Below are 14,993 nucleotides of genomic sequence, written 5' to 3'. Positions count from 1 at the left end.
GCTCAGACTCGGCACTTGGCCCAAAAACCTCCTCTCGCTTAGCAACCGAAGTGACAGGGCCTTCTTCTCTCCAAGTCTGATTCTCCTCCCTTTCTTCCATGAATCTTCTGAGCCCTTAAAAGTTTCCACCTCTCCTGCAACAGTGGCCTTGCTCTCTTGCACAAGAGGTCTCAAAAGTTTAGTCTGTTAATGTTAAGAGCATAAGAAGAGCCCAGTGCGCTATCTAGTCCAGCATCCTGTACCACACAGTTGTCAACCAGTGGAGGAGAGGAGGACATTGGATTTATACCCCGCCCTTCACTACCGAAAGGAGTCTCAGAGCAGCTTCCAAACTCCTTTCCCTTCCCCTCCCCACAACAGACGCCCTGTGAGGTAGGTGGGGCTGAGCGAGCTCTCTCGAGAACTGTCCTTGAGAGAACAGCTCTGACAGAACTACAGCTTGCCCAAGCTCATCCAGCAGGTGCAAGTGGAGGAGTGGGGAATCAAACCCGGTTCTCCCAGATTAGAGTTCGCACACTTAGCCACTGCACCAAACTGGCTCCAGTGCCCCTGGAGGGCCAACAAACAGGGCACAGAGGCCAAGCCCCAGGCCTCCACAATGCCTCCGAGCACGGGGATTCAGAGGTTGACGGCCTCTGTATATGCAGGTTCCCTTTTGTTGGGTGATAGTGAGATATTGAAAAAATGGTATTTAGCAGAGATAAAATAGTCCAGCAGAGCCGGAGTAAAATAATTCAGACTGAGAGTCCATGTGTGATTAAAATATAAAGTTTTTACTAAATTCTAGCATTGGAAGGGTAACTGGGATGAAAATAACAACAGAGCATAATCGGCTACATCGTTACACTACAAAGACAAAACTAGAAGAGAGAGATTATGGTTGCTCTTCTTCTTCCAGAACACCAGACAGACGGGAAGAGAAGCCATAAAATGGTAATACACCTTGACACTTTAGTCCCAGTCGAATCCCTAGATCAGGGAGAAAATTCCCGGGCTTCCTACATCTAAAGAACATTGGTTACATGAGAAACATGTGACTTCCTGTGAGCAACATAAACAAACATTTAACCCCAGATATACTGAGTGTTTTCAACTTGTAATACCCAACACCTTTGCTCACAATGGCTAGTAGCCATTGATGGACCTCTCCTCCATGAATCTGGCTGACCTCCACTCGTGGCCATCACGACGTTCTCTAGCAGCGAGGTGCACAGTTGAATGACTTGTCGGGGACTGAAGTGTTCCCTTCTGTCTGTCCTGAACCTCTTGTTTGTCAACTTCATTGGGTGCCCCCCCCCCCAGCTCTGGTATTACGGGAGAAGGAGAAAACGCTCCTTCTTTTCACTTTCTCCACCCCATGCAGAATTCGATAAACGTCTATCATGTCCCCCCCCCCCATTTTGCAGGTGGGGCCTGGGGATCTCCTGGGATTCCAACCGATCACCAGACTACAGAAATCCGTTCCCCTGGAGAACATGTTTGCCTCAGAGAGCGGATGCTATGGCATTACACCCCGCTGAGGTCCCTCACCTTCCCAAACCCCACCGTCTCCGGGCTGCACCCCCGAAATCTCCAGGAATTGCAGAGTCAGCAACCCTAAGCCTAGTCCCTCTTTTCCAAACTGCAGAGTCTCAGACTCTTCAGCCCTCCCCCACCCAAAAGGTGCTCCGGCCTCTTCGGCATCTTGGTTGTGGTCTTCTTCCAGTTCGCGAGTGCGACCTCCTTCCTGAAACATGGGAGATGGGAATGGTGTTGATCTCCAAGCACGAACTGAAGCCAACAGGTGGCCGCCCTCCAGAACTCCCCATCTGCTCAAAATGGGCCTGGCGTCCCAAATCCAACCAGCTGCTACAAGTATATGGCCACCGAGGGGGGCCATCAACCCACCCATGGTCAGAGTTGTTGGGTGATAGTGGGATATTGAAAAAAATGGTATTTAGCAGAGATAAGATAGTCCAGCAGTGCCAGAGTACAATAATTCAGACTGAGAGTCCGTGTGTGATTAAAATATAAAGTTTTTACTAAATTCTAGCATGGGAAGGGTAAAAAGTAAAGGTAAAGGTTCCCTTGCTTGAAAGCCAGTTGAATCCGACTCTAGGGTTGCGGTGCTCATCTCGGTTTCAAAGCCAAAGAGCCAGCACTGTCCGAAGACGTTTCCGTGGTCATGTGGCCAGCATGACTAAACACCAAGGCGCACGGAACTCTGTTACCTTCCCACCGAAGTGGTCCCTATTTATCTACTTGCAATTTCTTGCTTTCGAACTGCTAGGTTGGCAGGAGCTGGAACCAGAGACGGGAGCTCACTCCGTCATGTGGCACCCGGGTCTCGAACTGCTGAACTACTGACCTGGGAGCATGGGAAGGGTAACTGGGATGAAAATAACAAAAGAGCATAAATCGGCTACATCCTCACACTACAAAGACAAAACTAGAAGAGAGAATGGCTGCTCTCCTTCTTCAAAACACCAAAACAAAGACAGGAAGAGAAGCCATATAATGGTAATACACCTTGACACTTTAGTCCCAATCAAATCCCTAGATCAGGGAGAAAATTCCCGGGCTTCCTACACCTAAAGAACATTGGTTACATGAGAAAACATGTGACTTCCTGTGAGTAACGTAAACAAACATTTAACCCCAGATATACTGAGTGTTTTCAACTTGCAATACCCAACAAGAGTTCCTATGGAAGGAGAGACACAAATTTCTCTACCCGTCCCCCCCACTCCTGCCCCTAGTCCACCTTCTGCATCCCCATTGCCAGCCTCCAGGTGGTGGCTGCAGATCTCCTGGAATTCCAAATGGTCCCCAGGTTACAGGGATCAGTTCCCCTGGAGAAAACGGCTGCTTTGGAAGGTGGACTCAATGGCATTTTACCCCACTGAGGTCCCTCCCCAGGTTGCACCCCTGAAATCTCCAGGAATTTCCCAACCCAGAGTTGGCAACCCTATGACCATGGCCCAAGAATGCTACTCCTGCACACTGATTGACAGAGCTGGGGGAGGCATCTTGGTTTCCAGACGATTCTTTTACTGATTCTGATCCTGTACCTTTAACAGTAGCCAGGCAGGCAGAAGGTTTGCCTTTTCCACCAGGGAAACGTTCACTTACTGAACTTCTTGCATGTCCGAGCCAAGAACAAAGGCGGCAACTCCCAAGGCAAAAAGTACGCTGGTGAAGAACAGTAACAAAGGGCCAAGTTCTCCTCTTCCTGTCCTCTGTTCCAGTTCTGGGTTGGGGAAGTTGCTGGGGATTTGGGGGTGGATCCTTGGAGAGGGTGGGGTTTGGGGAGGGGTGGGAGCTCAGCCGGGAATAAAGCCATTGAGTCCACCTTCTGAAGATGACATTCCTTCCAGGGGACCTCATCTCTATGGTCTGGAGGTCAGTTGTAATCTGAGATCTCCAGGCCTCACCAGGAGGCTGGCCACCTTCGTTCCATGCCTCCTGAGAGACACAGCCCCGGTAAGAGAAACTGAATTTGTTTTCACCCCAAGCTACCCAATTTTCCTCAGAAATGTCACAGAAATCTGTCAAAAGTGTCATTGGAGAGGGCACATTTGCAGCACACAATGGCTTTCTCCTAAACAGTGAACCTAGTGTCTGAGGCCACAGGGTTCAAAGTGGTCAGGGCACTGGGAGAAGGATATTACGGGGCATTTTAATTTTTTTTTTTAAATTTATACCCCGCCTTTCTTCCCAATGGAGACGCAAGGCAGCTTACACCATTCTCCTCTCCTCCATTTTATCCGCACAACAACCCAGTCAGGTAGGTTAGGCTGAGAGTGGGTGACTGGCCCAAGGTCACCCAGCGAGCTTCTGTGGCACGAGTGGGGATTTGAACCTGGGTCTCCCAAATACCAGTCTGACACTCTTAACCACTACGCCACACTGGCTCTCACACTGGTGGCATGGCAGAGTGATTTAGCTCTGCCTCTAGGAGAGGATGGAGTAAGAACATAAGAGAAGCCATGGCCCATTCTGCATCTAGCATTTGCTCCGTCGTTTTACCAAACCCACGTTGGAACAGAAATTCCCCTCTGCATTGCACGTCAGGTTCACTTTGATTGATTGTTGGATTTTATGGTAGCCCCCACACTGCATGCTGCTTTCACTTCCTTTGATCTCGGTTTTATGGTAACTGTCTGCATAGATTTATGGCCGTTTTATGGCCATTCAGGGGTGATTCTGCAGTCAGTACGGTGGCCCCTTCTGCATCTAGCATTTGCTCCGTTGTTATACCAAACCCACACTGGAACAGGAAAAGATGCGGCTCAAGGGGCCAATGCTGTACTGACTGCAGAGTCACCCCAGAACGGCCATAAAATGGCCATAAATCTATGAGGACAGTACCATAAAACTGAGAGATCAAAGGAAGTGAAAGCGGCATGCAGTGTGGACACTCCCATAAAATCCGACAATCAATCAAAGTGAAAGTGGCATGCAATGCAGAGGGGGATTTCTGTTCCAGGCCGCGGTCACACGGACCTCTTACCACGCTAGTTTTCCCACAGTTCTTCTATCCGCGTCATTTTATATCGCTTGGAGGTGGTCAGACGGTCCCTCTGTCTTCTGCTTCACTCGCGCGAAGTACTGATCACACAACGTGCTGTCCCCGCGGCGGCGTGGGTTTTTTTTTTTTTTTTTTAAACCCTGTGCATGCGCTTGTCTTCCCATGCGTTTGGGCATACATACAAACTAAAAAAGTCCAAAATAAAAGCAAGTGCCTGTTTGCACATGCGCATAACTTAAACCGGAAACACAAAAAAGGGGGGGGAGGTAGCGCGGTCACGGCGGATTACTGTCCAGATACCAAAACCGCAGATACAAAGCGCGAGATATCGGAAAACACCTGTTCCAACGAGTGTCAGAAAATGCGGATAAAAAGAGCGGAAACCGCGGGACTCAGCCCGCTTCAGTGCGGGAGGCGGGTTTGCCAATATGAACAGGAAACTTTAATGCACGAGGGATCAGCAGCGAAGCCCGCACTAAATGTCCGTGTGACCTGACCCCCAGTGTGGGTTTGGTAGAGTATCAGAGCAAATGCTAGATGCAGAATGGGCCTGAGTTGGCCCAGGGGGTATTTGAATGTGGTTTTGAGCCGCATCTTTTTCTGTTCCAGTGTGGCTTTGATAAAACAACGGAGCAAATGCTAGATGCAGAACGGGCCCATGTTGGATCAGGCCAACGGCCCATCCAGTCCAACATTCTGTGTCACACAGTGGCCAGAAACCAGGTGCCATCAGGAGGTCCACCAGTGGGGCCAGATTCCCTGGTCTGTCTCTGGCGAAGAGCAGAGGTCGTACCATTTAGACTGACTCCTGGAAAAGGGCAAGCTGGTGTGGGTGGGATCCTGTGTGGGGGTGAGAGGATCCAACCTAGTGGCTAGGAATTTGCCCCATCAGCCCAATGATGATCCTCCTCCTAGGCTGGAATCAGGTACTCTTGAGGGATATAAAACCTCCCTGACTGGGTGACTCCCCCCAGTGTGGGCAACCTGTTGCAACGAGGGGGTGAAGGAGGAGGAATTTTGGCTTTCCTCTGTAGCATGTAGGAGCTGCGGTGGCTCAAGTGGTTGAGATGCTGAACTGCAGGCTGTGGAAGGTCAGTAGTTCAGCAGTTCGAGACCCGAGTGTGCCACATGACGGAGTGAGCTCCCGTCTCTAGTTCCAGCTCCTGCCAACCTAGCAGTTCGAAAGCAAGAAATTGCAAGTAGATAAATAGGTACCACTTTGGTGGGAAGGTAACAGCGTTCCATGCGCCTTGGTGTTTAGTCATGCCGGCCACATGACCACGGAAACGTCTTCGGACAGCGCTGGCTCTTCGGCTTTGAAACGGAGATGAGCACCGCACCCCTAGAGTCGGACTCGACTGGCTTTCGAGCAAGGGAACCTTTACCTTTACTTTACTGTAGCATCAGGCATTTGGCAGGCAGGGCCTTGTATACGGGTCTCCCTTGTGCTCCCAAAATGTCTCTGCACAAGCTCAAGTTTTAGTGGAGCGTGTACTTGACAAGGGGTTGGTTTCCAGGAAGCCTTCAGTCCTGACCTCTGACACGCCAGCTAGCTCTCCTTCCCTGGGCAGTCCCTCTTTTCTACTGCTGCCCTTTATATCACGTTCCTGTCTTGCTTTATGGAGAGACTGTGGAGAAATCCCTTTGACTGAGGTGTAGTGGCCCGTTTGGTGTGGTGGTTAAAAAGAGCGTGGGCTCTAATCTGGGAGAACCGGGTTTGATCCCCCACTCTTCCGCATGCAGCTGCTGGTGTGGCCTTGTGTCAGTCATAAGTTCTCTCAGAGCTGTTCTGTCAAGAGCTGTCCTTGAAAGACTCTCTCAGCCCCACCTACCTCACAGGATGTCTGTTGTGGGGAAAGGAAGGAGATTATAAACCGCTTTGAGACTCCAAGTGAAGGGCAGGGTATAAATCCAATCCCAGTGGGCGGACATACACAACCTGGGGTTGCCAACTCTGACTTGGAAAATTCCTGGAGATTTGAGGGTGGAGCCTCGGGGACAGGAGGGGCCTCGAAGGAGGGGTATAATGCAATAGATTCCACCCACCAAAGCAGCTATTTTCTCCAAGGGAACTGAGGTATCCCTTAGGTCCCTGTCCTCCCCAGGCTCCACCCCCAAATCTCCAGGAGTTCCCCAATGTGGAACTTGCAACCTTGCCCCCCCATCCCCTGTTGGTGGCCAGGGGCGATCTGGCACCCCTAGAACTTCTGAGGACTGTGACCTGAATTCACCAATAGCCACACAGGGTGGCTGATTTACAAAGGTATTTCATCCTTGAGCTTGTTGGAAAGACCAGATTAAAATGTATATATAAGTACTTTTTCCCCAAGTAAGCCGCCTTGCTTTTTTATTTATTTTATTTTTTTGCAATTTGATTTTTGGTCTAAATGAATGCAGGATACATCCGGCAGAGGACTACATCCAATAAAGCGTAATGAAGGGCTGGGGGATTTAAACTGTGATCCCTGTGGGAACAGGAGATTTCCCAGCTCGTATGAATATTCGTATTATTTATCTGTGGAATGCTGGGGGTGGATGGTGTGTCTTGATCGGAAATTAAACGTTTATTCTACCTGTGTGTGCAGGGCTCTTTTTGTGTGGCCTATTATGCTAATAAGTTCCTGCTGGGCGTGGCCAACTTGGGAGCCAGCCGGAACTCCGTTCCTGTGTGTTCCTGCCCAAAAATAGCCCTGCTGTGTGATTGTGTGTGTGTGTGTGTGTGTGTGTGAGAGAGAGAGAGAGAGAGAGAGAGAGAGAGAGAGAGAGAGAGAGAGAGAGAGAGAGTAATCCCAAAGAGTAGGGCCATTAATAGTGGCTAAAAATGTCCATGAAAGCCGGTCAGAAACCAATCAATCAACATCCTCACTAGGAAATGCAGTGCATAGGGCTGCCAGGGATCTCTTGGGATTACCTCTGATTTCCAGGCGACAGAGATCAGTTCACCTGGAGAAAATGGCTCCTTTAGAAAGTGGACTCTTATGGCATTATATACCCCACTGAAGTCCCTCCCCTCCCCAAAACCCCGCCCTCTTCAGGCTCCACCCCCTCCAAATCGCCAGATGTTTCCCAACCTGGAGCTGGAAACCCCAGCCGTGAGGGCCTTTCAGTTTCGCCCTCTGAGGAACAGCGCCCTCCACTGGCTGGGCTACCATCCCCTCCGCAATACAACAGCCACCCGTCCAGTTCTGGATCTTGCCCAGTTTTGCACACGATCCCCTTTTGCTGACGACAGCGCTGGCAGCTTAGACGGGGAGGTTTTAAATATCCCTAGCTAAGCTGCAAACCGCCGGCAGGGTTGCAGTGACCTTGGGCATCGCTGTGAGCTTTCCAGGATCCAATTTCTGCCTCGGCTTCACCTGCGGGTTCTGGCGACCTCTATCCCAACCCATCAGATCTCAGCACTGGGAGGACAAAGGCAAAAGGGAGACCAGGTACCGCACTAGGCACAAATATCAGCTCAGACGTGGCTGGCATTTTCCTGTGCAGGCTTACTCAGAAGTAAATCCCATTGATCTCTGTGGGGCTTACTGTCTAGCCAAAGCTGGTGTGGTGTAAGTGGTTGAGAGGCTGGGCTGCAACTCAGGAACTCCTGGGTTTGACTGTGTTGGGATTCTTTTTGAGTAAGTCAGCAGAGTATTAAGAGACTGAGTCCATGGTGTGCTTTAAAATATAAAAGTTTACTATAAACCTAACATGGGGAAAAGGTACACAGGATATGAAAATAACAAAGAGCTAATATGTCTACATCCTTGCAGCTAAAAGGTAAAACGGGAAGAGACGAATGGTGTCTCCTTCTCTAGGCAGAACAAAGAACGGGAGGAGAAACCAATATGCTAAATACTTGACACCCTGGTTTCCAATCAGACTAGCAAATTAGCTCCAAAGTTCCCGAGCATCCTATTGTCTAAACAGATTGGTTACAAACAAACATGTGACTTAACAAACATCATTAACCCTGTAAATACTGAAGTATTTTGACTTGTAACACCCAACAGACTGGCACCTTGACTGTGAAATCACTAACTAGCCTTAGGATCCCTCAGCATCTGTGATCAAACTGAAACCACACATCCATCGTAAAGTTTAGGGAAGGTTGAAATATGTCCTTTCCTTCACGGGCATCCACTCATTCAGGAGCCCGGCATTCAGAACCGTCTGTTTTTCAGACAAAATAGAGTGCCCTGGGAAGTTTGTTAGGCACTGGGGATGCTTTTTGGAACAAGAGGGAGCTGTGCAAAAGAGACGGTCTCCACTTGTCCCGAGAAGGAATCAGGCTGCTGGCGCTTAAAATCAAAAAGGTGGCAGAGCAGTTTTTAAACTGAATATTGGGGGGAAGCCGAGAGGAGATGAAAAGTCTCTGGTTCAGGATGGCTCATCTCAAAGAGATGAAGGGGTAGCTGTTACTTCTCTACAGGGAAATGGATTAGAATTGTCCACTGAGACTGTTCAGCCTTCTATTAGCATTCATACAGTTTTTGCTCTGGTATCCAAACCAGAGCATTCTGGCTGGTGGAGGAAATTCTGCCCCGACTGGCCCAAACGGTGCCGTAATGACATCACCCGAAGTGACGTCATCACATTGCCCACGATGGATGGGGATGTTCTGGTTTTGGGGCAAAACTCTATGGTAAAATCAGCGACCCAAAACTGTTTTGCCCCAGAACTAGAGAGTCACACACACCCCGCTGTCGGTGGTATGATGACATCACTTCCAGGATCCGATGATCCCACCTCCAGCTGCCAGGTAGAACCTGGCAACCCTACATCCAGATGACATCGTCCCCTAATCAACCACTTTTTGCGTTTCCCCCAGCTTGGCTGTGATCTCTCTCAAACCTGATTAGCTACAAACTTTTTTGGAAATATCACAATCAAAGCATTTTTGTATGCCCTGTGGATGGGGCCATATGTGCATTTTTGCAGATCCGGCACACATCTGCGTCACTTCCGTGAACATTCGCAGAAACTGTGCATGCAGAGAACCGTCGCTCTGTGGAGGCAGGCCAGACATATGATGGACAATTACACTGGAACAGTTCAATACATGGGGGGGGGTTGTTCAAGTCAGGACTTTTTTTGTAGAAAAAGCCCAGCAGGAACTCATTAGCATAACTGGCCACACCCAACAGCAGAAACGTATTATCTTATTAGGCCACACCCATGACAGCACAGGTCATTAGCATATGAGGCCACACCCCTGTGTTACCAGAAGTGTGCTCATCCAGCCACCTTTTGCTTCTTATTCTGTTTACCTTGTTTGTTGTCAAAACCCAGGGCTTTTTTTTGTAGCAGGAACTCCTTTGCATGTTAGGCCACACACCCCTAATGTAGCCAATCCTAATGAGTTTCTGCTGTTGGGTGTGTCCTATTATGCTAATGAGTTCCTGCTGGGCGTGGCCAACTCAGGAGCCAGCCAGAACTCCGCTCCTGTGTGTTCCTGCCCAAAAATAGCCCTGGTTCAAATACATCCAGGGAAACTGAGTACAGCAAAGACCACTTGGAACACAGCACACTTCCTAAATGGAAAGGCTAGCATGCAAGAGAATGGCTTTGTGCACCCCACTTCCTCTAGTGGCAGGGAGTACCATAGGCGACTGCATGCATGTTAAGACTGTGCTCCAGACGTGAAGCACATTCTGCAGACTTCTGCAGCAGGCCTGTGTGTCCAGGCATGCATGCTTTTGGACAGACCCCTTTTCCTTCCCACTGTGAATAATCACAGCCATCTCTGCCCCCGGTTTATCAAGTCACTAGCCGCATTATTATTTTCTGGAGTTCTTTAGGTAGGAAAAACACGTCTGAACTGTGGGGCCTGCAGGAACCCCAAACCCAAGGTGAAGGCCAAGACGTTGTGAGTTGCCAACCTCCAGATGGAGCCTGGAATTTTCCCAGAATGACAACTTATTGCCAGACCACAAAGACCAAGTTTCCCCAGGAAACATGGCAGCTTTGGAGGGCAGACTCTATGGCAGCGTATTCCCCCTGAGCTCCCTTCCCCCCCCGTTCTCCGCCCTCCTCAGGCACCGCCCTCAAATCTCCAGGAATTTCCCAATGACGAGCTAGCAACCCTACTCAAGAACAAACAACATATGTGTGGCACCCAAGGTTCTCTCTAATTTTTTCCCCATACTGAGTGGAGCAGTTCAAATCCTGAGCAAAATATAACTTCTGTAATTTTAAAATGGGCAATGGGCAGAGCAAGACCCCGTGCAGCTCCAGACTGCTGCCGAGCGGGGCTTCCCGTGTTAATGAGCGGCCGCTCATCCAGCTTAGAGGAAACAATGTTGGTACCATATCTGTTTTCACCTTAACTTCCTTGCTGCTTTTGACTACTGGGTCAAAATTGCTGATTTCGTATCAGGATTGCACCAATTGGATTTGGAAATGCAAACTGCCCCCCCCATCAATCACCCTCCCGCCCCCAAAGACACAGCAAATTCTTGTGCTCCCCCCCCCTCTACTACTGGCTAGCCAGCTGCAAAATTCTGACTACATATATAAACCACCTTTCTGAGTCTTCATTCAAAGCTATTTACAATTCAACATAATCACAAAACAGGGGTGATTTCCTGCAGGAGGGTACAGGAGCAGAGCTCCAGCAGTAAAGAGCCCAGTGGGCGGGCACATGCAACAAGCCTCACCCACTGCTCCCAGCAGCCCTCAGTCAGAGCAAGAAGCAGCCAGGAAAGCTGCAGAGCCCCCCTGGCCCCCTGGTCCAAAACAGTACAGTGGCACCTTTAAGACAAAGTTTTATTTTTTATTCAGGTACAAGTTCTCCCTCCTCTGCGAGGACAGATCTGCCCTGTGCCCCCCCCCCCCAATAGCTGGCAATCCAAAACAGTCCAGTGGAGCCTGAGAGGTGGGTGTTTCCTTCTGACACACTTCCGGTGATGTCAGGGTGTGTGGAATATGCAAATTAGTTATGCTAATGAGGGATGCTAATGAGCTCCTACATCTCTTTTTCTACGAAATGACCCCTGCCACAAAACATCCACAACCCTAAAAGGAATAGGAAGGGGAGAAGGAAAATAAACTCTAGTACCAAACTTCTATTTATTTATGCAGAAAAATGTATATGGCTCCTAAAGGTGGCTAACAAAATAAAAACCATATAATGAAATCATAAAAACAACACTGTAAGAATGATCAGTTATCAATAACAGGCCATAAAATGTCATTAAAAAGAAGCAGTGGTCACCATTAAAACTTAGATTAAAAGGAGATATCTTCCCCTGGGACCTAGTAAAAGATAGTGAGATAGGCACCAAGCACGTGTCAAGGAGGAGGGTGCTCCAAAAATGAGGTATCACCACTGACAAAGCCCTGTTTGGTTGCCAGCTGCCTTCCCCCTGTCGTTGGGGCACAGAGACTGGGGAAAACATTTTTATTTCTGAAATGTCAAAATGGACCGTAGCATGGCCATGGACTTCCACCCCAGGGTGGATCCCTCTCTCTAGGGTTCCGACCACCCTCCCAGTTGCCAGTGGGGTGGGGGTGGGGGTAGGATTAGTTCCAACTTGGGGAATTCCTGAAGATTCAGGGTGGGATGTCTGATCAAAACTCTCCGTTACAAAACGAAGTGGTGAAATTAGAGGCAGGGCCAGACCGCGCTAAGCCTGTCATCTGACCACAGGACGTACCCCTCTCAGACCCTAGTAAAGATCAGATCTCCATTCCTCTTCTTAGACCCTGACTTAGGCCCTAGAGTTGCCAACCTCCAGGTGGGACCTGGAAATCTCCTGGAATTACAACTGATCTCCCGAGTGCGGAGATCAGTTCCCCTGGAGAAAATGGAGGCTTTGCAGGGTTGACTCCACGGTACTGTACAGGGGTCATTTCGTAGAAAAAGAGCTAGGGGAACTCATTAGTATAACTCATTAGCATATGCCACACCCCCTGACATCACCGGAAGTGTGTCATAAGGCCACACCCCCTGACATCACCGGAAATGTGTCACAAGGCCACACCCCCCGCCCCCAACAGTCCCAGCCGCCACCGCCAGCCTTGCAGCTCCACTGCCAAGCCCCATGAGGGGCCCGGCGGTGGACCTGCAAGGCCAGCGGGAGTGCGAGGAAGCCCCGCCAAGGCCCTCCCTGGCCCCAGGCAGGTAGGGGTGGGGAGAGGCAGGGAGGAAGCAACTTACCCTCCCTCTAATGACCTCTGGTACTGTACCTTACTGAGGTCCCTGTCCTCCCCAGGCTTCACCCCCAAACCTCCAAGAGCTCCCCAACCTGGATCTGGACACCCTACTCCCCCCACACACACACTGCCCGTGGCCAAGGGGGACCTGACAACTCTACTCCCACGACCCTCCGCAGGCTCCACCCCCAAATCTCCAGGAACTTCCCAACCCATAGTTGGTAACCCTTTGTTGGGTATTACAAGTTGAAAACACTCAGTATGTCTGGGGTTAAATGTTTGTTTATGTTACTCACAGGAAGTCACATGTTTCTCATGTAACCAATGTTCTTTAGATGTGGATTGCCCGGGAATTTTCTCCCTGATCTAGGGATTTGATTGGGACTAAAGTGTCAAGGTGTATTACCATTATATGGCTTCTCTTCCCGTCTTTGTTTTGATGTTCTGAAGAAGAAGGAGAGCAGCCATTCTCTCTTCTAATTTTGTCTTTGTAGTGTAGGGATGTAACCGATTTAGCTCTGTCGTTATTTTCATCCCAGTTACCCTTTCCCATGCTAGAATTTAGTAAAAACTGTATATTTTAATCACACACGGACTCTCAGTCTGAATTATTTTACTCAGGCTCTGCTGGACCACCTTATCTCTGCTAAAAACCATTTTTTTCAACATCTCACTATCACCCAACACCCTTCTTTAAGCAGGCATCATCTGCTTCATCGAGCCATGCAGAAGCTTAAAGATGAGGTCACTTGTACCTCTAAAGGACAAGAACACACAAAAGAGGGGAAAGAGAAAAAGAAAAAAAGACTTAAGATTGCAAAGAAATGTACTCTGGATGTTTGATTGATTTGTGGTCTAAGCCACAACTACTGTAATACTTCATCCACATTTAATGAGGATTGGTTGAAACATCTTGTACAGAAGTCTCTAGTCCCTGTTCTTGAGCAACCTGGGATCATGTGATCTTGGGGCAAGTCCACAAATTACCCGTTCGTAACTCATAAGGGAATGTCTCTAGTTAAAAACTCTATCACCTGATTTACCAGGAACTGCCCCGCCCCCCTTTGGTTACCTGCCCTTCCTAGATCAATGTCCCTCTTTTGATCCCTTTTCTTGTATTTGATTTTATTTATGTATTACAATATTTACATCCCACCTTTCCTCTTGGCTCAAAGCAGTTTACAAATTACAACGTAAAACATGCAAATAAAGCCTGGGATAACCCCTCTCCCCCAATGCCTTGTTGAAAAGTTAGTGGGAATGACTGAAGTTGTCACTCTTGGAGAATCAGGCGCCCTCCCCAGCTTCTCCTATGTTTGGAAATCTCCAGGTAGGGCCTGGGGAGCTCTTGGAGAAGACGGCTGCTTTGGAGGGTGGGCTCTGTGGCACTGTACCCTACCGAGGTCCCTGCCTTTCTCAGGCTCCAGGGCTATTTTTGGGCAGGAACGCACAGGAACGGAGTTCCAGCTGGCTCCCGAGTTGGCCACGCCCAGCAGGAACTCATTAGCATAATAGGACACACCCAACAGCAGAAACTCATTAGGATTGGCTACATTAGGGGTGTGTAGCCTAACATGCAAAGGAGTTCCTGCTACAAAAAAAGCCCTGGGTTTTGACAACAAACAAGGTAAACAGAATAAGAAGCAAAAGGGGGGTGTGGCTGGATAACCACACTTCTAGTAACATGGGGGTGCGGCCTAGTATGCGAAGGATCTGTGCTATCAGGGGTGTGGCACAATATGCTAATGAGTTTCTGCTGTTGGGTGTGGCCTATTATGCTAATGAGTTCCTGCTGGGCTTTTTCTACAAAAAGAGCCCTGTCAGGCTCCATGATCCCCCAAATCACCAGGCACTTCCCAACCCAGAGCTGGAAACCCTCGCCTCTCTAGGAGTTGAGATTTCTGCACCGCGGTGGTGATGGAGGACTCTTGTCTCCAGTGCACACGCAAAGAAATGTGTGTGCATGAATATTAAGGCACCGTGCGGTGCGCAGCCAGCCATTTCACACCTCGCAAGCTGCTGAGGTAGATTTTGAACTGTGATAGCATATTGTCGGAGAATTAATTATGTGTTTCCAATATATTTGTTACCTGAAAGAAGGAATGCTACCTTGGCTTTTAAACCAGGCTATTGCAGGGTAAAGGGACGCAGCACACAGCTGAGGGTGAAACGGGACACGATAGAGGTCATAGATCTCCATTAGTGCCACGGGTTTGGCTTTCGATGGAGTCTCTGCGGGATAAGATCCTGTTCTGCTTTCTCGCGGTCTGGGCCGAAGGAGCAGCCCCCTTCTGAGCCTGTTTGGAAAAGCCTAAAATAGCTGGTGTGGTTTACACAGCAAATG

General features: G+C 49.2%; 1 protein-coding gene across 1 annotated transcript in view; it reads right to left on the bottom strand.

The window, feature by feature from the left end:
- Positions 1–3,740, bottom strand: part of SLC17A7 (solute carrier family 17 (vesicular glutamate transporter), member 7) — a gene marked incomplete at its 5' end in the record, with an annotated part of 31,591 nt that extends 27,851 nt beyond the window's left edge. Inside the window, one exon of the mRNA XM_015418548.1 lies at positions 3,692–3,740. Within this exon, the coding sequence (XP_015274034.1) occupies positions 3,692–3,740 (49 nt within the window). The remainder of the gene's footprint in view (positions 1–3,691) is intronic.
- Positions 3,741–14,993: the final 11,253 nt, after the last annotated feature.

Source organism: Gekko japonicus, unplaced genomic scaffold (genome assembly GCF_001447785.1).
Source record: "Gekko japonicus isolate JY-2015 unplaced genomic scaffold, Gekko_japonicus_V1.1 scaffold299, whole genome shotgun sequence".
Lineage (NCBI taxonomy): Eukaryota > Metazoa > Chordata > Lepidosauria > Squamata > Gekkonidae > Gekko > Gekko japonicus.
The sequence above is the reverse complement of the archived record's forward strand: the minus strand, read 5'-3'. Positions and strand labels throughout refer to the sequence as shown.